Here is a 23,097-nt window from a genome sequence, read left to right on the forward strand (position 1 = left end):
TATCAATAAAAGTGTTAATACCCATACCAGCCGTTCTAAGATAGAAATGACAGATCTGAAATGCTATATTTATCAATTTTCAATATGGAATCCAAAATGGACAAATTAAGACGAAAAAAGGAAAATCTGCGATTGCTATGATTACTATATAAAAAAGTTATGGTACTGGTTCCGAATGCCTTACTCTGTTTAGGCATTTAAATCTTTATTTCATATACAAATAGTATTTCAGTGAAACTTCCATCTCATATGTAGTACAACTAACAAGTTCTGGTATTGAATGAAAGGTCTCCATTAACTGTTTGAAATTGAGGCTTGAAATTTTGTGTTATAAGTCCACAAACTTACTGCAGACCAACTAGAAAACCAAAGCCAAATTGAAGTATAAATTCAATATAAATAGTAATTTAATAATCAAAAGAAAAATAATTAATTAGTATAATGCAATTCAACTAATGACTGCCTTGAAAACCATACCAGTAGCCTTTTATAACATTAATGGTGGTGGCACTGCAAACAGCCAATTTAAAAATGAGGTTTTCTTCTGTAAACAAACCTCTCACAATGTTGCATTGACTTGAACAGCTTTGTTAACATCTTGTAAGAAAGGTTATCACCAAATTCATGGTATTTTCAACATGTTGAGTTATCTCATACTAATACACATTTATATTACCACAATAGCTTCATACCCACTGATTCTTAAATTCACTGAATAATATTAGAAGTGTTATGCAGAAAGTTAGAGTACTACAAATAATATTGGTTACTGTTCTGATACAATAGTAGATCATTACTGAGTTATCTAGTGCAGTGTTTCCCAATAACCAACACTCAGAATGGTATCAAGCTTACTTACTTGAATGTAATATTAGCTCCACATAGTTTGCTTTGTTTGTTACTCAAAATTTCACTTTCAAGTAAATTAGTTTGTTTACAAACATTATCTCCTTTAACATATTATTTTATGATTCCAGTTAGTTAAGGGCAGTTGTAAGTTTAGTCCTATACAGACATGGAAAAGTAGATTTGCTTTAATGAAAAGTTTTAGCCTAAAATTTACAAGTGCAAGTAACCACTTATAATTAACTATTTTTCAGTAAAAACATGTATTTTATACTTTATGGTATCATTTAACTAAATGTTACTATAAACTATTGTAGTCTTTTCACAGTGGACTAATACATTCTTAACACAAAGATGGGGAAGAGGAATTTGAAATTCTGGCACTGATATGGAACCAAGATTCTCTATCTGGCACTGATGTGGCACCAAGATTCTGTATCTGATATTGTATATAGAAGATAAAAAAAAACCATAACTGCTCCTCATTAGGTCAGGCAAATGTGAAAGAAAAGATGAAAGCCTACTGGATGAGTATAAAGAGATACAGTATTGGGTCTAACAAATACCCAAAGGGGAGCAAAGAAGCAAAAGTGTGGTTAAATTCTACTGATGCTACAATATTCACTAGAGGTTTCTAATATGGGTCCATCTTATATAAACGGGGAACTTCATTGTAGAGTACAGTTTTCATGTTTCATTTACATAGCTCCAGAACTTTCTACATGAATATTAAATGCTTTTTTCAGTAAAATTTTATGTTTTATCTATTAATTTCTCTACCCCAATACTAAGTGTAGTGTAAATTGGAAAGATAAAAAGTATATAATAAATATCAAGTTTTTCTTTCTTTATAAAATGACTACGTATTGTAATAGACAATTGCACACTATTTTATCTTGTAACCAAAGCTGAGAGAGTTTTCAACTCTGGGTTAATTTTATTTAATTACTGTACACAGACCCTTTCAGAATATGCTGAAAGCTATTTATCACAGCTGGACAACTATTTATAAATGTAATAAAGCACCCCACAACTGAATTACCATCATAAGATGTAAATGCATATACTAGAAAACTGAGCATCCTAATAAATTTTTTCAAGTTTTTTTATCTAACCTTACAAGTTTTTTAATTTTTGCATTATAGTTACTTTTATAACAATAAATAAAAAATATACATAAAACCAAATATTTAGTATTTTATCTTGAGTTTAGCCTTTTTAACATCAACAACAAAGCACTGTAAGCCTACTTTGCTTGACAATGTTGACAGTCAAAAGTGTTATTACTTTTTTATTTCAAACAAGAACAACCTAAGCTATAAATAGGTTTTAAAACATTCTGTTAGCTGACCAAGGTGGACAGTGCAAAGGCAAACATTAAAACCAAAATTCAATATTTTCTAATCTAGGACCTAAACAAATTATCCTCATTGTGAATCTTATAGAGCAGAACCTGCTCTTTCCTGCTGTTATAAACTATCCAAAGCAAATGTCAATGAGAAATATAGAAATTTTGTGAAAGACACAATAAGGTAGAAGATGTAAGTTTGACTTTCTTCTTGGTAAACCAAAAAAATTGGAGATTATAAAATTTACATTAGGGGCCAGCAGTGTCTGAAATACAAGTTGTATAGTTGATGGTAAGTTCAGAAAATTATATAATATCAGAAAAAATCTAAAATGGTCAATGTGGTGTAAAGAAGTACCAAAAGATACAGAGATGTGATTATTGAGAATTTATTTAAATACTGTATGTGTGTTTTAATTAAGATAAGAATTACAAGCTATGTTGTGATGCCAAGTTTACTGATAAACACAGACAATAAAAATGTTCAATTTTGAATGTAATTCTGCACAAAAAGATCTTAACATGAATTTTTTAATCCCCTCCATACAGTTAAAACCAAGTGTAAATATGATTATGAAAATCTGATATATTTATCATTAGAGGAATAGTTTGTTTTTAAAGTTAAACACAAAGCTACACAATGAGATATTTATGCTATCACTATACGTATTCAATTTCTAGCATTTTAATTCTACAGACATACTGCTGTGCCACTGGAGGGGCAGGGTAAGGGTCAATGACTAACAACAAAGTTAGTATTCGGGTATTATTTCAATGAATAAATAGAAAAAGTTGTTTTTGTGTTTTTTTACAATTTCAGGTCAATAGAGGTAACAGAAAAAATTCACAAATATTTGTATTTTGTCCAGAAAATATGCTGTAAAGATAAAAAAAATAGTTTTAAATCTACAATTTACATTATAAAAAGATGGTAAGTATAAGGAAGTTTAATTCAGATTATAATTCTAAAGAGATATTTTGATATTTTAATATTATTTCTGGGGTGAGGAATGTAATTTACTACTGAAAACAAATATAAAAACCTCAAGAAATTCCTTACCACACACCATAATGTAAAACATACAGTTTTAGTATTTCAACAAATGTTTAACAGAAAAACGTCTTTATAAAGTATTTCTTTACATGAAAGTTACTGACAAAAATATGCAGGAATAACATAAACAAGTCAGTATGAGGGAAATTGATAAATATTCAAGTGCTTTCAGGAAGTGGATTTCCCTCATAATGGGTAAATGAAAAATGACCATTATAAGCACACTCATCAGTCATGCAATCACTTCACCAAAGTGGTCATCACACATTACTAAGAATATAACTGAAATTATGAAGTGACATTGTTTAGTTATGTGTAATAGTATAAGTGCCAGGAGAAAAACAGAATGTTCAATTTGGAAATAAAATTGGATTATAAGAAATTTGTTTGTACAAGTAGTAAAATGTATAACAAGCTGTAAATTTATCAATAAAAGCACTTAATGATACTGGAACTGTCACAGTGAAATATTAATAACAAATTGAAGTGAAATCCAATAGTAACACATAAATATACAGATAAAAGAATTTAACTTAACAACAAGTCTTAAAACATTATTAATTCAATAATTTTCTAAGATTCTCCAGACCGATTGAGTTAGAGGACAATGATCATTGTGGTCAAGGTTCATACCACACGGGGTGACAATGTTTACAAAACTGATCCAAAAGGACTTTTCTACTTCTCCATTGGATTTTCATTTAATACTAATGATAATCATGCTACTGATGGAGAGCTCATGCTGGTTAAAGTGTGTAGCAAAAGACTGTTTTTTGTTTTGATAAAAAATTTGCAATTATTAAACCATCCTCTAAGGATAGCTTTGGTTTGTCTGTTAATCCAACATACAATACCTGTGGTTGTATTTGTTGTTCAGCAGTGGATTTTGAGCTTAAAGATCAACTTTTGTATACCTTACTAGTTTTTAAATGTTGGGCAGAGAAATAGTATTTTTTGTAATCTTAGAAGTCTGACATAAAACTTTCTTACAATGAGCAAATATTTTGTAGAACAATACAATGGTGTTTTGCATAAACAAGGATATCAAAAAGACTTTCTTTTTGGAAAAAAAATTTCAGGAAAAGTTTGTTCTAAACCAGTGGTTCTCAAACTTTTGGTCTCACTCCCTTACACTCCTAAAAATGATTGAGGATCCCCAAAGAGCTTTTGTATATGTGGGTTATATCTATTGATATTTACCTTATTAAAAGTGAAAACTGAGAACTTTTTTAAATACTTATTTATTAATTAATTTACAAATAACAATAATAAACCCATTACATAATAAACATATTTTTATAAAAAATAACTATATTTTCAAAAAAAACAAAACATTTTAGTAATAATGGCATTGTTTTACATTTTTGCAAGTCTCTTTAATGTCTGGCTTAATAGAAAACAGCTGGATTCTCATATCTGCTTTTGCATTCAGTCTGTTGCAATATGTTGTTTTGGTTGAAGCATATGAAGAAAATCCAGCCTCACACAGGTATGTATTTGGAAAAGGGAGGAGTATTTTAACAGGTATGTATTTGGAAAAGTGAGGAGTATTTTAACAGCTTCTTCAGATAACTGTGGATATTCTTCTTTGATACTAAACCAAAACTCAAGTTTTTCAAAGGTTAGTTGCAATGTGGAATCTGAAACCATAACTTTTCATACTCTGTTACATTAAAATCTATTGGTTTATCCTGCACTTTAAATGGATCTTTTACCCATGTATGATTTTGTAGCATCATGCATTGGTCATTTGGAAAATACCAGTTATGCAGATCTTTCAAATGTTGAAAAATTTCATTATACAATATCAACAAATCACATTTCTTAATATCACCACCAATCTTGTCAAACAAGTCTTTAAGTACTGGGAAGCTGTTAAGCTCACAATCACAGATACAAAATTATAAAATTAGTACTGTAAATATGAAGAGTGAATTTAGACTATTTAAGAATGTTTACACGTTCTATAATGGAAGAAATAATATTCATTTTATCTGTTGTTTAGCATCACACTAAAGGAAAACCAGAATTTATTCAGAAAATTGTAAAAAATTCAAAACAATTTCATTAAGGTACATAACAGCTTCTTATGTTAAGAGACTAAATAAAATCACATTTTCTTTTTCCACAATTTTCATAACTTCTCTAAATAACTTATGAAAATTAACTTTATCATATATTAATATATTTGTAGTATATTTAAAGGTATGGTTATGAAATACTGTCAGAGAAATATGTCATTCTATATTCAGTTTGTAATGGAGAATATGCAAAACACTTGTGTGGACAGAACTGTACTTTATTTACTGTAAACACTAACGAATGAAAAACACAAAAAACATTAAACTTTATAAAGATTTTTTTTCCATCAACAAATATTGATTTTATAAATTAGCAAAATCCAACTCACCACCAGTGTTGAACAACATTTTCCCCAAATGCAGCCTAATTAGAAAAATTTAGAAAAAGAAATTACCTCATTAAATGAAAGATATGTGCATTTCTAGTAAACATACATACATAAAATACCTTTCATATCCTATTTACTATAGGGTGTTCAGAAAGTCACTGTGCACTTATATATTTATTAACAGACATGTTTTAATATAGAATACAGGGGTAAATATGAATGACAATGATAAACAATGTTGAAAGTGAACCTCTTGGCATCAATACAGGCTTGGATCCTTCTTAATTTGTTTCTAAACACCCCCTATCAGTTGCTGGCTTGAAATAGACTGAATGAATGCTGTTATCGCTGCTTTCAAAACTGCACAATGACTTTCCAAACACCCTGTATAATGTATAGTAAATTTAAGACATTTAAAGTAACTAGGCCTAATATATTTATTTAGAATAATGAATATCAAAAGCATTAACATGTTATTAACTAAAACAATTACTGAACTTGTCTTGAATATAAGTTAACAAGAAATACTCATTATTTCACTTAAATGTTTTGAGGTTTTATAGCACTGTTATTCATAAAATATGTTTTTATATTTATTTGTCTCAAATATCCAGAACCTAACAATTACACTTCTAACTCTACTGAAGTATGAAATATAATAACAAAATAAACAGCACTTTCATTCCACTGCAAAGTTTTTAAATAAACAAACATATACTCTTCAATTTCAGTAACTTATTATGCAGATGTTAACATTTTAAAAATAACTTCAAAATGTAGCAGCCTGATTTATGAAGTTTAGATTATATGAAATTTATAAATTTTATGATTATGATCAATTCTTTAGGTAATCTGAAAACACATATATTTGTATTTGTAATTATATTGAAATCAGTTCAAAACAAAGATTATAATAAAAAATCAAAATCCTTGAAGATATGAATGTTAGCAGGTTTGTGTCACCAGAAAAAGAAATAATTATGAAATTTGGATTACTGGTCTTTCTATTATACAGTTTGAACAAATGTTAGTAAATGTGAATAGCATTCACTTCACTGAGTTCAAGATATTCTGCATCTCGCTAGACACTGTTGATTTCATATGGTAAAGCCTCCAATGAGAATTTCAGTAACAAGTGGCAGTAAAACAGAGTATTGTAGGAATGCTCTTTCTAAAATGAACATTTAGGGAGCTGAGTAGGTTAAAAGAGCTAAATTTGCAAGTTCTGAGACAAAGAAAATAAAGATACTCTTAATTATAGACTTTAACATATTTCTGGAAATGTATTGTCCTGGTCTTAATTTTTCACAAGTTAGTGTATTTTAATTATAATAGTTAGGAATGGGAATTTTTTAGGCAGACTTAAGCCTAAAGTTAGGCTTTATACACCTGCATACACTAGACTGTATGCTAAACTTACTATTATTTTGAGGCAGTAATAATAAATTATAAGTTCATACAGTTACTACTTAACATTCCATAAATTGAAAGTATACTTCCAATAATACTTACCTCCACTGATACTTATAACTATTACTCATCTGCCAGGGTTTCTTCCTTTGTCCATCTAAGCACTGGTCTAATTTTTTCTCACTTGCTCCAGTCTTTTACATCACTTTCAACTAACCTCGCTAATATTTATTTTGTGATACTCTACACCTATGTCAATGTTCCCTCTATCCAAGTACTGTACAAAAGGATCTTATTCAGATAATTTTATCACTTTTTCAAGAGTGACTCCATCACAGTCTCTAAAACCAGCTGTCGTGTGCACATGTAGAGGGGGGAGGGGATCAGCACAGTAAGTACATTTTCAATGTTGGAAAATGTTGACTTCCAAAATACATTTACTTCTGCTGACACTTCTAGCTACAATCCCACAATAAGATGATGAAAGGGCCAGTGAGGGCATTATCCATACAAAAAGCATCTGCATAGATCATGGGCATACCATGATAAAATTAGTAGCCAAGTAGAAGGACTGCACTACATCCAGAACATGTGTTCAACACCTTGAACTTAGTTCCTGTATCAAGGATGGAGTCACTACAGGCCAGCCCCAACCAGACAGCCAAGGTTCCACTAATTGGGAATGAAATTAAGGGCTCTTGGTCCTTACATCCCATATTGGTGGCTAAGGCAACATTACATACATATTGAATTTAAACCTGTAGAAAAAGAGCGGTGTGTTCCCAACCAACAGAATTACGAGAAAGTAAGCAACATGAAAACAAAGAAATCTCCTCCACCTGATGAAAGCTGAAAGTCAACACCCTAGCCTCTGAATGATAGGACTATGTAAGCTATACTCAAAGGAACACAAATCATCTGGTCTGGAATTATGAACATTCATCCTCACTCACTAAACAAGTGGGCAAGGACCATTACTCTTGCCAAGAATTATGGGGAAAGCATAGAACAACTTTGCTCAACTAAAAACTCAGGATGGGACTATTCCATGTTCGAATTACAGAGATAGATGGCAGTCTTTCATGAACAATGTACTGAACCAATACTGATCAAAAGAAAGGGCTATGCACACCTCATCTAATTAGACAAGCATTAAATGTAAGCTGATATTACAAATAGGAACCTGCACGATCTGATGCTGCTCCCATCAACATCTGAGAGAGAGAGAGAGAAAAAAAAAAATCCAGGGACTCAGATAGGAGAACCCCAACTTTGACCTTTTCTTTGATAGTGGAGGAATTAAATCTAAGGCTATGGAGGAAAAGTCTCTGTCCACCATCCTAGTGACTGGAAACTACATGTGGTAAGAACTCCCTAGCTACAGTAGTAGAATCTGTGAGGTAATGGACATTGGGAAGTACTGAGGAACAGAGCTCTGGAATTTATGCAACAGATAAATCAAGTTCCCTAAATTTTTAAAACCAAACCAAAATTATTCTACCTAATAACCATCAAGGACATGCAGGATCCACTTTATCTTCAGTTATGATAGTTCCTGAGTGGGAGTCCAGCATAGAATGGTAATACCACCTGGTGAGCTCCAGTGGGGTCTCATGAAACACTTCATTTTTACAGAACCTTTTGCAACATGTATAAATTGAAATAATAGCTGATAGTGAAGAATTTGTTTGATATAAGAACAGCAGTATAGGAAACACTCACCACAGAATGGAACCCTGTGAAAGCAAGGTAAGTGACCTTGAACAGTAGAAATAAATACTCTTACCACTATAAATAATCTAGTAGAAATGGTTAAGAGAGCTAAAGGAATTGATAGAGGTCCAAATACCAGTCTGCACAATGAATTCTAGAAGGCAATTTAACATGGCATAGAAAAGAGAAATCTGATTAAATATGACTCACCAAAAATATCTCACCTTCAAAGAGAGTCCATAATAAAAGGAGTAGTCTAGTATCTCTAAACATTGTCTTTTTGTAGTCAGTCACCAAGCCAGCAAGACGTGCTAAACTCCCTCTGCTATTATGCTGTTTTCGCTGCCAAGACCAACTTTGCTAGTTACCTCAATGGCCTCGCTGGTAATTGTCAATGAACCACTGCCGCAATATATGCTGCTACAAATTACCACTTTTATTGCTCAGGCCATGCCTGATGCAACCATACTCTTCCAGGACCCAAATCCTTTGTCAAAGTGGAATTCTCTTCCAGTCCTCTACACCAGATGATCTATCCTATTTATGTAAACCCTGAAACACTGAAATCAATGTCAGTTGTTTGCCCATGAAGAGCTCTATCAATCTATTCTGTTTTTCTCAGAGGCGTCGACACATCCATTCACCCACCAGAAATCACACATGCTGTAGAAAACCAATCCAAGACCGAAATATACGCCGTTCACCAGATTTCTTTCCTAGCATACCAATCAAGCCACTGATTTCATCAAGATAGTTACAACCTCTAAGCACAGTGCTGACTACATTTTATGCAATGGGTGTTAGTATCACATATTCCACTTCAGTGCCAAATGAACTTGTCATTGTTTCATCAAACCACAGATATCTAAACCCTCCAGACAATCACAACATAGACGATCAACTGATGACTTCCCACAGCCAATCACCGATTTAACATACAACCAACTAGCCAGGAAAAGCATGCAAACCCACTCATGCAACTCTGCTAACCTCCACTGCCAGCAACATCCCAAAACTCAACACCAGGATGAAAGACAATGACACTTAGACTGATGACAACTTCAACCTCCAACAATGACCTAATCTGAAGAAGAAATGTAACAGATCCTGTCAGACCCCAAGTTTAACCTCATGGGTTACAACCATGCCAAACTCACACCATGCAAGTTACAACTATCCAATGTTTTAGTTGAAACAGACAACCAGATCACAAATGCTCAGGAGACACAAACTAAAACTGCAAAAAGTCACAAATCAACCCAGACCACCAAAGAAGAACATACAGTGGACTCACCTCCACCTTCATGATTGTCCTCATCACCTCTGAGCATCAGATGTGAATGCAAGTTCAACCTGAATTTCCATCAAAATGTCTGCAGAAAGCAACTTCTTTACTGACTTAAAGGAACCAGAACCCCCCCCCTAATCCATTTTGAATAAAAAAGGGGGACATCTGCCTTAAGGATTTCTTGGATAAGGAATGCATAATTAGAAAATGAGGTACAGAACCTGATTGGAATGTTGACTGTACAGCAATGTTTCTTTTCAATTTTTTCACAAGTGGGGGTATCCATAATAAAGACGTTATATTTCAGTGCCAACACTTTCTTAGGCATTCTAAAATAGGTTGGTTATTTTTTATTATCCAAAATGTATGTCTTTTATTGTTAATACTTACATTTTCTATTTTATCAAGTAAAATATTAAGTAATTTATTTAATAATATAGCCAGTTGTTTGATAATTGTTTTTATTGAACTGGAAGTAAATCTAAATTTAATTGAAGATTTATATAATTTTGGAATAGCATAAAGAAATGGCAAATCTTCATACGAATTATGTTTAGAAGAAAGTTCATGATAAGCTTTAATGAAATTATTAATTACTGTATTTTTGGGTTAGTTGACAAGGTTAAAGTTTGTTTATTATTAATTTCTTTTGTCATAGTTAATGTACAGAATGTTTTACAAATTATACCAATGTTACAGTTAGCTTTATCAATAGGAACTACAACATTATTCTTGTAGTTCTTTAATGTTTTTTGGTTGATTAAATGATAAATCTATATGATATTCTTTTAAATTTATGTGGGATAATTTTATTTTTATTTTTTAAGTATATATAATTTCCATTCTAAAAGCCATCTAGGTGGATAAGCTGTAATATAATTAAGTTTTAAAATATATTCATCATTATTATTTCAAGATATTTTAGAATATTATTCTTATTACATTTTGTTGCTATTCTGTATTTAGTTCCTTTTTTGAGTATATCACATAATATTTTATCTTTTATAATATTAAATTACCAATAATAATATGTTTATGAAAAGTATCAATAAATAAACTATTTTCACATTCACAAGGTATATTATTAAAATCATCTATATTTAAATTAGTTAAAAACCTTTACAATTATATAGTAATGGACCAATCAGGACTTCTTACTTATAACTGACAGTAGGCTTTACATTATTACAATAAAAAATATTGTTTATAGCTTGATGTTAGAAATCTGCAAATCATTGGATACTTTATGTCTAAAATTAATTATCAAATATGAAGATTTTACTTCCTGTTTCTCTTTTTCAAAACTCAAAACATCATTAACTTTTAATTGATATTTTATAATGTTGTAGTTTAAGTAAGTGTTTTGCATCCACATCTTGCTCTCCTATTTTATTTTATAATGCTCTATTTTATTTTATAAGTAAGTGTTTTGCATCCACATCTTGCTCTCCTATTTTATTTTATAATGTGTATAAGTGTTTTGCATCCACATCTTGCTCTCCTATTTTATTTTATAATGTGTATAAGTAATAGTTTTGCATCCACATCTCGCTCTCCTATTTTATTTTATAATGTCTATAAGTAAGTGTTTTGCATCCACATCTCGCTCTCCTATTTTATTTTATAATGTCTATAAGTAAGTGTTTTGCCTCCACATCTCGCTCTCCTATTTTATTTTATAATGTCTATAAGTAAGTGTTTTGGATTCACATCTTGCTCTCCTATTTTCTAATCTTATATGAGACTAGTGAATAGTTAACACTGATAGATGTGTATTCCTACCGCTGTGTGGGTCCTACTTCAGCAGTCACCTCCAAAACCTAGGATAAATTTTATAATCCCATGTTGTAACTTGTACCCAAAGATCTCTTTTAAAAATATGTAGCATATTTTGTTTAATTTTAATGTGTTTTATTTATGTCTCAAAATTTATGGTTATAATATAATTAATCAGAGGTTGGGATTTGCTGTTTTCAATGCAGTCCTTCCTCATGATTTTGTTTGTTTACTTTTTGGCTTCATTTGGATATAATTATTTAATTTCACTAATTCATACACACTTAGATATACATTGTCCAACTGAGACCTCCAATGTTTAACAAACAAGATGCTATAACATAAAAGTATTCACATAACACGATAACCTTTGAAGTTTCAAGAAAGATTACATCAAAAACACTACAGCAATTGAACTATACACATAACATACAACTCTTACCTATGTAAGCAAAGAAATATGATATAACTATTACTTTTAAAATAATTAACTTTTAACACTATTGTTATGAAAACTAAATATTCATTAAATGTTACGTCACTAAAGTAATTAATAACTGTTAAGCTAAAGTCTTGTATATCAAACAGTGACAAAAAGTAAAATGTATGAGACCAGTATTAGGCCAAAAAGAAGAACTGAGAACTTATCAACTCAACTAACAACAAATTATGGATGTTGCAAAAATGGGAATATGAAGAAACATCAATCTCAGTCATCCAAAGTTTCAAACAAAAAAGAACATTGAGAAGTGAGAAAACTCATCACTATAAACTGAGGAAGGTTTAGAAACTGACAGAGATGGGACAGAATGATGACCAAATCCCCCAGTGCTATGGGATATGAGAAACAGATGAAAATAAAATCTTGGGAGAGGGTGATAAATCCTTTTGACAGTAACTTTGCCTAAAAGGTTTGACATTGCCTTAGACAAATAGTCGTTGGAGAAAGAGGAGGAGGGACAGGAATGGAAACAGGAAACAACAGAGGATAAAGAATGATGAGTTAAAGTCAATGGATAAAACTTGGCAGAACAAATTCCAGAACTTTATAAAGACTTTCTTTTGGGTTTCAAGGGCCAGGAAAGCAGAATTCACACTGTCATGAAGGCTACCATTTTTAACAATATGATTATAATTGTGCTTTAAATTGACAAATGGGTACACAGTATTAATGTCAAGAGCTTAATTTGCAAAATAAATAAAGACAGTATTCAAAAACTATTTTGGTATATTTCTAATGATTTAATAAAATATATAATATGTGTATCAATGAAACATCAACTGTCCAGGCCATGTTTTCAATTTCACAAATGTTTGGAATACTTTTCACTGACATAAATGTTCTATGCACAAAAAGATCAATGTCCCAGTCTGTGTCACATTTCCATTTCTTCTTTGACTTGATCCAATCATGGTTTTTCTCTTAATGACCTTTCAGAATAGATTCAGTTTCATCTCTACTGCTGCAGGTTTCACATTTTTCATCACTTGAGACTTCTAGGGTTTGTATGTCAAAGCACAATCGTGTTTCTCTTTTTTCAGTTAATCTAGGTTTTCTCACTTTTCTACCAATTTTTACTTTTGTTTAAATTGTAACTTTTCTGTTTCCAAATGCTTTTCTTACCCCTTTCACAAATATAATAGTTTGTAGAATGATCTAGACTTACAGCACACTTCCAGTATGCTTATTAGCATCATAAACTAGTTTTTGTGTCGTGTGTATCCTTTTACTTAGGACATTCTCACCTTGGAGTTTACTTGGATTCCTGTCTCCACACTAGTTTGTCCATGTGACAAGACAGAAAGAATCTTCCATCACACTCTACAAATTTGGATACTTTATAAAGTGCTTTTCCAAAAGTGCATCTGCTCTTTTATTCTCTAAGTTGAAATCACTAAATGTACTGAAATTAGCCATGAACTCATTGTGAAGAAACTGAGTAAACTGTTTTGTGATTTCATCAGTGTTTATTTTAACTAACTCAACAAAGGAGTTGAGAATCCTATTCAGTTTCCTTTAAGAAATGTAACACTTTATAACAGCAGGACTGGCTGGGAAAAAGCAGATATTGTCTCTTACTACAGCTTATTATAATTAGCACTTTTTCAACAACGTCTTGGCCATTGCTAGTAATTCTGTTCTATACTGTATTCTGAACACCATTTTTGTGCTTGTCACTTAATTCTAATTAAGAAAGAAGCCTTGTTGAAGAAAACCTAATGCTGATTTTATTATAAGCCAAGAGATCATCTTCCTGCAATTTATATCAATCCAATTTGAGCTTTGCATTCAATGTTTTCTATATATCTGGTTTCACAACAAGATTGAGCAGTTTTTTGTGATGACAAGAAACCTACTTGAAGTAAAAATGTATCTCAAGGCAGCTGCTGTGGATATTAAAACATTTATTAACATGACCTAAGAAGGTTTAAACGTTGTTCTCTACTTTATTTTAATAAAAGTTTTAACACCTGAACCAGCCATCTTAAGATACATGAGCACAGTTTTCATCATGGTTTGGACATCACCACCCAGAAGAAGAGTCATGGGCTTGTCTGATTGCATTTTCTCAAGATAAGGTTGAACTAGCTGCTGACAAGGGGTGATTGCTACAGTGATATCAGTGTGTTTTATCAAACTGTACCAAAATAATCAGACAAAGACTATTTTAAGAAAAGGCCTATTGAGTTCCTTTTACAAGACATCAGACATATATTAGGTCTAAACACAGGTTCATGATACAGATTGATTTATTTGATACAATGTAGAAAAAAGAATTATTATATTTTTATGATATATATGTATGTATATCATCAGTGAGTGAACACACTGAAAATGTCTACTCAAAACCACTAATAATAGACCTACAACAAACAGATCTATTTGAAAAACGAATAAGTTACTGATTTACTGGGCCTAACAACAATACATTGGAATGAGCAGCCACATACCCATGTGTGGCTTCACAGTTCCCTGCCTAAACTGATAACTCTTATCATTCAGTATCAAATAACAATTGATGTTGAAAAGTTTCATGCAAGCAATAAAAAAACCAAAAAAAGCCGGACACATCTTAACTCTTAACATCCAAGTGCCATATTGAGAGGCAGTATAGAAGCAGCCAGCTGCATTAGGATGTGATGTTGTAATAGGAACAATTACTAAAAGGAATGAATGTGTTTTTCTGACATGAACTGTACCTGTTAGGATTGAAAATATATAACATTGGTCACGATGTTGAATATATATGGTATATTATATGATGAAATCAAAATTGTTACTGATAAGAAAACTGATTCAATAATCATGGAAGATTTTAATTTTACACATTTAATGGAATCATATAGAATGTAACAGAGAGAAAGATTTATTGGAGTGGTTAAGATTTTCTATACCAACTGGTGCTGTTTTAGTTTCTAGAAGTACTTCAGGGATTAATGCTTGAGTTATCTTTTAAGTGTATAATTAGCAATTTATCTTAATTTGTTGGTGAAATTAATCTTTGGGTACATCTAGCTGTATTGAAGATTCTGAGGTACTACAGAATGAACTAAGTAAATTGGTAAGTTGAACAAATGTTTGGTAAATGACATTTAAATACAGTAAGTACAAGATAATTCATTTGACTTAAGTTAGATCACACATTTAATAAAGATAAAAACTAGCTCAAAGCATGAATAAAGAAAAAGGTCTTTATATGGTAGAAAACAATTCACACAAGCCATTAAAAAAAAGTACTTCTTTGTTGCTATAAATATAGCTAATATAATTTATGATGTATTTTAAAACATCACAATTAAACGATTTAAAGAGATACTTCCTTATGTTAAGTCTCACTTGGAATGCTATGAACAATTTTGGTCTTGTTATCCAAGATACTGACTTAATGATATGTGTTCAACTAGGATTATTCCAGGGATGGAAGGATTACTTTACAGGGGCAGGGTAAGATCTTTCATCTTATTTTGTTGAGTGACACTCTGATGATAACTTAAAAGGACAACAGATTAGGTCTTGGAATGAACCAAATGAATTACATTTAAGGTAATTTCATTTTTCTAACAGGTTCATTGAGTTATGGAACGAGTTGTTGTGAGTAATTACTTACAGTAACAATACTTCTCTAAAATCTGAGATGTAATATTACAAGCAACATCTTATAGCTACATTGAATTTGCAATAAAATACCTGTGTATAGTCATTAAAAATCTACCTTGGATATTAACACTAATTTTAATACTACTATAAAAAAGAATTCTTACATTATACTTGAGGTTTCCTTGCCAATGTCAAAGAATGCATATAAAGCCTGTTTTGATCTTAGAATCTGATTTGCACACACCATAGTCTGTAGTAAAAAGTATATCCAAATTAAAAAAAAATTAATAACAAATTATACAAATCAGTAACAGCAAAATTTGTTTATTTGATACTAAAGTATTGGATGTTTCAATATTATTTTAATCTAAACAACTCAAAACTGACCCAAATGTCAAAATCCATAAACACACACAGTTAAGATTATAATTTGACTACTTGTAATTTATGCTTGAATTTTTTTTAACTTATCAACTTTTAATTTGGAAGGAACAACAACATGATGTAGTCATTATTAACCTGGTAAAAGAACATTCTAAACAACAATTTTTCTTTCTGATGACCCACGAGTTTATGAACAAAATTATAAATACCTTGTACTTAAACTGATTACATGAAAAGTTGTTTCAACAACTATAAAAACTTGTTGTATAATATTACACAAGCAAAGATTATTAACACAAACTAACTCACCACTGGCAGTGCTATGGCTCAACTTTGAACTTTCCAATAAGAATATGACATAGAAGTTGTTTTATTAAAATTAGATTTTAACTTGATTGATAACTCTGAATTTCAGTTTTGCCTTAAAAACCTGAGAATCAATTAAACCAACAGGTTTTTATGATTGTCTTCAAAATATATACACTAATTACAGAAACAATATGAACTGTTCATCACATAAATGTTCTTAAGTTCTAGAAGCATCACTCTGTCTGGTTTAAATTTTGAGGATGAAATAAATATTTTACTATTAATATTTCAAAGCATCTGTTGGTACAGAAGTTAAGCTGTTTTTAATATCTACCCTTACTATGATTACAATTAGTAAAATTTGTATTTCTCTACCAAACCCCTTTCTTACAACAATAACTGACTCCAATGTCACTGACCTTCCAAGAATGTGTGGAAATGATCCTGTTATAACATTAATCCATGATATCTGTTGTGCACATTTCAAACAGTTATAAACAGGACTTACAAAAATCAGAGTGATACACGACTCTTTTATCATAATTTAATTACCACATTCTTTGTTATTATTATTCAATGTTCTATGACCATTCTTGCACGTAAATTTCATAAAATAAGAACATTCATTTTATGTTACTGTTATTAATTTATCTGTGCATAAAGAATGTATTTTTCATAAATGCATTGCTGATAAGTTTGATCCTTAGTGTTAAATGAAAACAAGTGAGAGAACATAAACAATGTAGAAAAAATATACAATCGAAAAGTGAACAATAAAATGATTACAAACCAGAATATACAGAAAGGAGGAATTAGTAAAATTACACTTTTCTAACAATTTTAATTAAATGATGAACTAATATGTAGTATTTTGATTTGTATTTTACTAACTAAAGAGAAGCTATATTCATATAGGATTTTCTATAACTCAGTGACAATTGGTAAATCAAATAGGCTTCACATTTATATTTAATATTGTGATGAATTAAGTCAAGTGTAATACCTGAAGAAAAACTTTATTTTTATTTTATATATTTCAGATTGAAAAATGTTTATTTTGGTACAAAAGTTTAAAAACAAAAAATAATGTTGTCTTTATGTACTAAATTAATTTATATTAAGCATATTTCAAAGATAGGTGTTACTTAGAATAAGAAAGAGTAATACCATTGTCACCATTTTATTATGTTTAAATAAAATTAATTCTCTTCTTAGTAGCAAAATATTTAAAATTTTTATTCAAAAATCAAAATCCTAAAATTCAGTATATAATTAAAAATGAAATATAAATTATGACAGTATATAGTTTAGTTCTCTTCTTAGTAGTAAAATATTTAAAATTTTTATTCAAAAATCAAAATCCTAAAATTCAGTATATAATTAAAAATGAAATATAAATTATGACAGTATATACGAGGCCTGTTAAAAAAAAAATATAAAATGAAATATAAATTATGACAGTATATAGTTTAGTTCTCTTCGGACTGTTTGAATTATAGTTTAGCTCCAGTTGGTTCTAGGGGAATCCGCTTGATGTCGCTAGGTTCGCACAGATCAGCTGATTACAACGCCATTTCCCGATTGCAGATATCTTCATTTGTGTATTAGCTTTGTGTACAGTTTTAAGTGAAGTGCAATTTTTTCGTTTGGCGGATTTCAGAATGAATGACCTGAAGGAGCAACGACTTGCTGTGAAATTGTGTGTTAAACTTGGAAAATCTGCGACTGAAACTTTTGCTATGCTTAACATGGCTTACGGTGATGTTGCTATGAAGCGTACGGCATGTTTCAAGTTGCATGAACGTTTTAAGGATGGTCGACAGTCCATTGAAGATGATGAGCGTCCTGGGCGTCCTTCCACGTCAACTGACGACCCACACGTCGACAAAATCAACACCCTGGTGTGGGCAAACCGACGTCTGACTGTCAGGGAGCTTGCTGAAGAGTGTGGGATATCAGTTGGATCTTGTTACGAAATTTTGACCGAAAAATTGAAGATGCACTGCGTTACTGCAAAATTTGTGCCTCAGAACTCGTGAGTTTTTGGCCAAACACTCGATCACTGTTCTTCCCCACCCCCACTACTCACCTGACCTTGCTCCTTGCAATTTTTTCTTGTTCCCCAAACTCAAAAGACCCTTGAAAGGAAGAAGATTTGAGACGATTCCCGAGATTAAGGCAAATACAACGAAGGAGCTGGAGGACATTACAAAAGAAGTGTACCAGGACTGTTTCAACAAGTGGAAACACCGTTGGGATAAGTGTGTGAGTTGGGGAGGAGAGTACTTTGAAGGGGTCCCAAACCTGTAACTTCTAAATAAAGTACATTTTGTTTTATGACATCAGTCCGCGTATTTTTTGAACAGCCCTCGTAGTTTAGTTCTCTTCTTAGTAGTAAAATATTTAAAATTTGTATTCAAAAATCAAAATTCTAAAATTCAGTATATAATTAAAAATGAAATATAAATTATGACAGTATATGGTTTACTTTGACTATTTAAATTTAAAATAAAAATCCTTTTACTCAAAAGTGACCATATTCATATTTTAAATTTCATACCAAATTTCTTATTTATTTTGTACACAAAATCCTTTTAATCAAAAGTGACCATGTTCATATTTTAAATTTCATACCTAATTTCTTATTTATTTTGTATACAAAAAACAACCTTAAAATACTGCAAATAATTTGTTTTCATCTACCACTGTTCAATATTTTGCCCATAATAAATCTACAATTTGTACAATAACATTAATTATTTAAATACTGATCAAGAAGAATTCTCTTGGCCTAGCTGTTAACACACAGCTACACAGAGAAATACAGTCTAAAGTATAAATTAACCCAATCCATAAAGTTGGTTTTTTACAATGTTCACAGTTACATACCTGTCTAAGCAGCTGGACTGGACAATTGTTTTCTAATGCTAACATCAGCAAAGAATAAATCAAGGAACCTCCAGCATCTCCATCTGAGAAAATAAATGTATATGATAAATAACAAATTTTGTTCATGTAAAAAAACATAGAAGTTAAACTGTTAGATAAGCACACTCATTGTTAAAATTTATCTTAAGATGGCTGGTATGGGTATTAAAACTTTTATTAAAATAAAGTAGAGAACAACATTTCCACCTTCTTAAGCCATCTTTAGGTTAAAAAAAGAGTTTTGAGAAACACTTTTACTTCAAGTGAGTTTCTCATCACAAAACACTCATTGTTAATTCACTGTTCTTTTGGGAGATTACATATCTACTATATTATCAAAAGTACTGTAATATAAATATATGACAAGGTGGTTATGTTTCACTCTTGAGATTTCATTTAATAGGATATGAAATTACAGCTGACAATAGTTAATAACACTTAATACCAACCATTGACAAACATCTGATAAAATATTCTTATTCCAGTGTGTGTGTGTGTGTGTGTGTGTAAGTATATATTTTCTAATAAACAAAAATAAAAACTGAACAAATCAGAAGAATCCCTAAGGTACAGACTATAACATGGGATATAAAATGTATCATAGGTTTCAGAGGTGACTGAAGAAGTAGGACCCACACTGTGATGGGGATAAATGAATTGTCAGTTTTAACCTCAACTGTGAGTTTCACAAGAAGAAATACATAAATAATAATAAAATAATCAAAGAAATATAAATTAGGAGAGCAAGATAAGTGCTCAAGCCCATAATGTCTCACATCTATACCATCCTTTACTACCTGCAAACTGTTGTGGGAAGGTGACTGCTCTCCCAAAGTAAAGAAAATGTAATAATAATAATAAGGTACTAACACTTCAGTGTAAGCAAGATAAACTGCAGCATTTTTTATTTTTGTTTGGGTTTGTTTTTAATGCAGTTTTTCCTACTGATTTTATTTTACTTGACTATCAAGTATTAATCTTTATATATATTTATATGTATACAGGCTGGTGGTCCTACACATGCAAGGAAAGATATCAACAATAATTTGTAATTATTAAAAAGCACTCACATAACATAATAAAAAATGGAATCTCAGTATATCAGAAAGCATACAAATGAAAAGTTACATACCAAGCAAGTTTCTTCCCACCACACACTACAAGGAAACAAAAAAATAAGTATACATATCCTAACATAAATATCTAGAGTGTATCTCTACATAGCACTAATACTTAATTAGTGTAAAACATGTATCTGACTTAAAAAGCAGAAACCTTACCACTGAATATTATTATTCACATCAGGTTAACCATTTTGCTATGGACTCAGTGTAATATACAAGTTCATCTACACAACTGCACACAAAAAGTATTTGCACTATAACTTTTGAGGCAGCACATATCTTCACAAAATTTGGTAAAGATTACAAATATTTTGTGTATAAAGATATCAGATTTTTTAATTTTTATTACAGATTCTTTGTGAATCTGAGTGCAAACTGATTTCATGTTATGATTAAAAAATCTCAGATATTATTTTCACAATCTCTAAAACCTCCTAAGTACTTTCAAACATTTATTTTCAGCAAGACTTTGTTTTATGTTATTTTCTCTACTCTAACTATGTGTGATCTGTCATTTGACCAACCTCATAACCATCATAAAAACTTTGGAAATAAATGTAAATGAAGTTTTTTCATGATAGAATGACTACATATTATAACACAAAAAGACAGTAATATAAAACTGACCTTTAGTCTTTCCTGTCTTGGTTGCATTTTAGTGGACTAATATTTTATAATATAGTCACATTTCAATTATTGTACATTATATTCATAAATAATTACTATTTAGAAATAAGTTATGGAGCTTAATTTTCTTAAATATTGAACGATAAAAAATAAAGAAGTAAAGCAAGACAATTATTTCTTCTTGCTACAATTTTTGTACTCAGTTGCTGCTCTGAGTATATTAAAATTTTGCATATGAAGGATATAACAAAATTTTTTTAGGTTTTCTACACACACACACACACACACATATATATATATATATATATACAGTTAAATAACCAAAACATCATAAATAACTAAACTGGTACCATAGAATTTAACTGTACTTTATTAAGCTTAGTAGCTAAAATTTATTTAGATTTAGTAAAATGTGAAATTTCAAGCAGACTAAAGACACAACCTATCCTTCTTCAAATTTTGGTTTGAAAGAATGTGGAAGCTTTTTTACAGATTAAAAGAGCTGAGTAAACTACTCTGAAGGATATTCTAAACTTTTGATTGGCTATTCATATATCATTTTGAAGTAAGTGTATATAACGGACCATATGGTGAAAGAAGCCACTAGGTTTGATTCAGTATGCAAGTCGTATCTCAGCAAAATAAAAAGATACAAGGTTCTTATTTTTCATTCTAGTCTGATAATATTAATAATTTGAGTTTCTAATTAGTATGAAACTATAGACTTAGTATTTTGGGAACACAGTCATCTGATTTTAACCAATGCTGCATTCAAAATACTAAACGACTCACTGGAATCTATATTCATATTCTTCAAATATTTAACCTTTAAATTAAGAAATTAACTTATGTATGTACATAGTATTAAAGTTTGAATTATAATCTACAATGTGATTCCAAATTTATTGACCTAAATTCATAAAATAGTAGTTCAATAACATCTTGAATGTAAGCCAACAAACACAATGACATCACATTTGAGATGTATTTTGTAGTTTTTTTCAATCATAACATGAAATCACTTTGCACCCTATTTTCACAAGCAAATCTTTAGTAAAGATATTTCATTATAAAGTTTGATTTTTTGTACACAAAATGCTTGTAATATTTAATAAAAGTCTACCACATTTTGTGAAGATACACATGCAATAACAAAAGTTATAGTTCAAATACTTAACATGTGTAAATTTGAAGGTGAAGTCGTATATAATACTGAGCCAGTAGCTAAAGAATTAAATAATTCTCCTTTTCATCAAAGTCCACAAGACAGATTCAATAACTTCAGAATGCCATTCAATAAGACAATTTATTTCTTCTCTATATCTGTTATTACAAGCTGTGAAGCTCACTTCAGAAATTGTCCATCATGACTTAAACCAAAAGCCAGTCTAACTTCACTTTTACAAACATACTTGCATTAATTTGAGACATTATCATGTAACAGTACTCAATTTAAGCAACAAGAAAAATTCAGAAGGTTTGAGTAATGTGACATTAATTCATAACTGGTTTTTAAAGAGTTAGGTAAACAAATCTTCAATAAACTATTTCTTCCAAGTTATACATTTCCTGTAATGAAAATATATTTGCAATAGGTATTTACCTCCTCTCTCAAATATAGCAATATGCTTTAGTGCTACCCTCTATATGCAAAATTCTTTGCATGCCACAAGTCTTCAACTTTCACAAACCACACAATCAATGTGATTCAACTGCACCTCACATGTAAATCAAGAGACAGCACTCTACTAATACAAGTGCAACACACCCTCCCTCTATTT

At 30.6% G+C, this 23,097-nt stretch overlaps 1 protein-coding gene across 10 annotated transcripts in view; it reads right to left on the reverse strand.

Annotated features, from left to right (window-relative positions):
• The window catches only part of LOC143246752 (synaptonemal complex protein 2-like), a 253,052-nt gene that overhangs the window by 103,935 nt on the left and 126,020 nt on the right, over positions 1-23,097 (reverse strand). For 9 of the 10 annotated variants that reach the window (XM_076493866.1, XM_076493861.1, XM_076493860.1 and 6 more), the window contains 4 exons: positions 20,698-20,722; positions 19,527-19,609; positions 16,109-16,194; positions 5,659-5,693 (listed from right to left, as the gene is read on the reverse strand). In XM_076493866.1, coding sequence (XP_076349981.1) covers positions 5,659-5,693; positions 16,109-16,194; positions 19,527-19,609; positions 20,698-20,722 — 229 coding nt within the window. The remainder of the gene's footprint in view (positions 1-5,658; positions 5,694-16,108; positions 16,195-19,526; positions 19,610-20,697; positions 20,723-23,097) is intronic. The other variant, XM_076493869.1, reaches the window with a different exon arrangement.

The sequence above is a fragment of the Tachypleus tridentatus genome, chromosome 3 (genome assembly GCF_004210375.1).
Source record: "Tachypleus tridentatus isolate NWPU-2018 chromosome 3, ASM421037v1, whole genome shotgun sequence".
NCBI classification, from domain to species: Eukaryota; Metazoa; Arthropoda; class Merostomata; order Xiphosura; family Limulidae; genus Tachypleus; species Tachypleus tridentatus.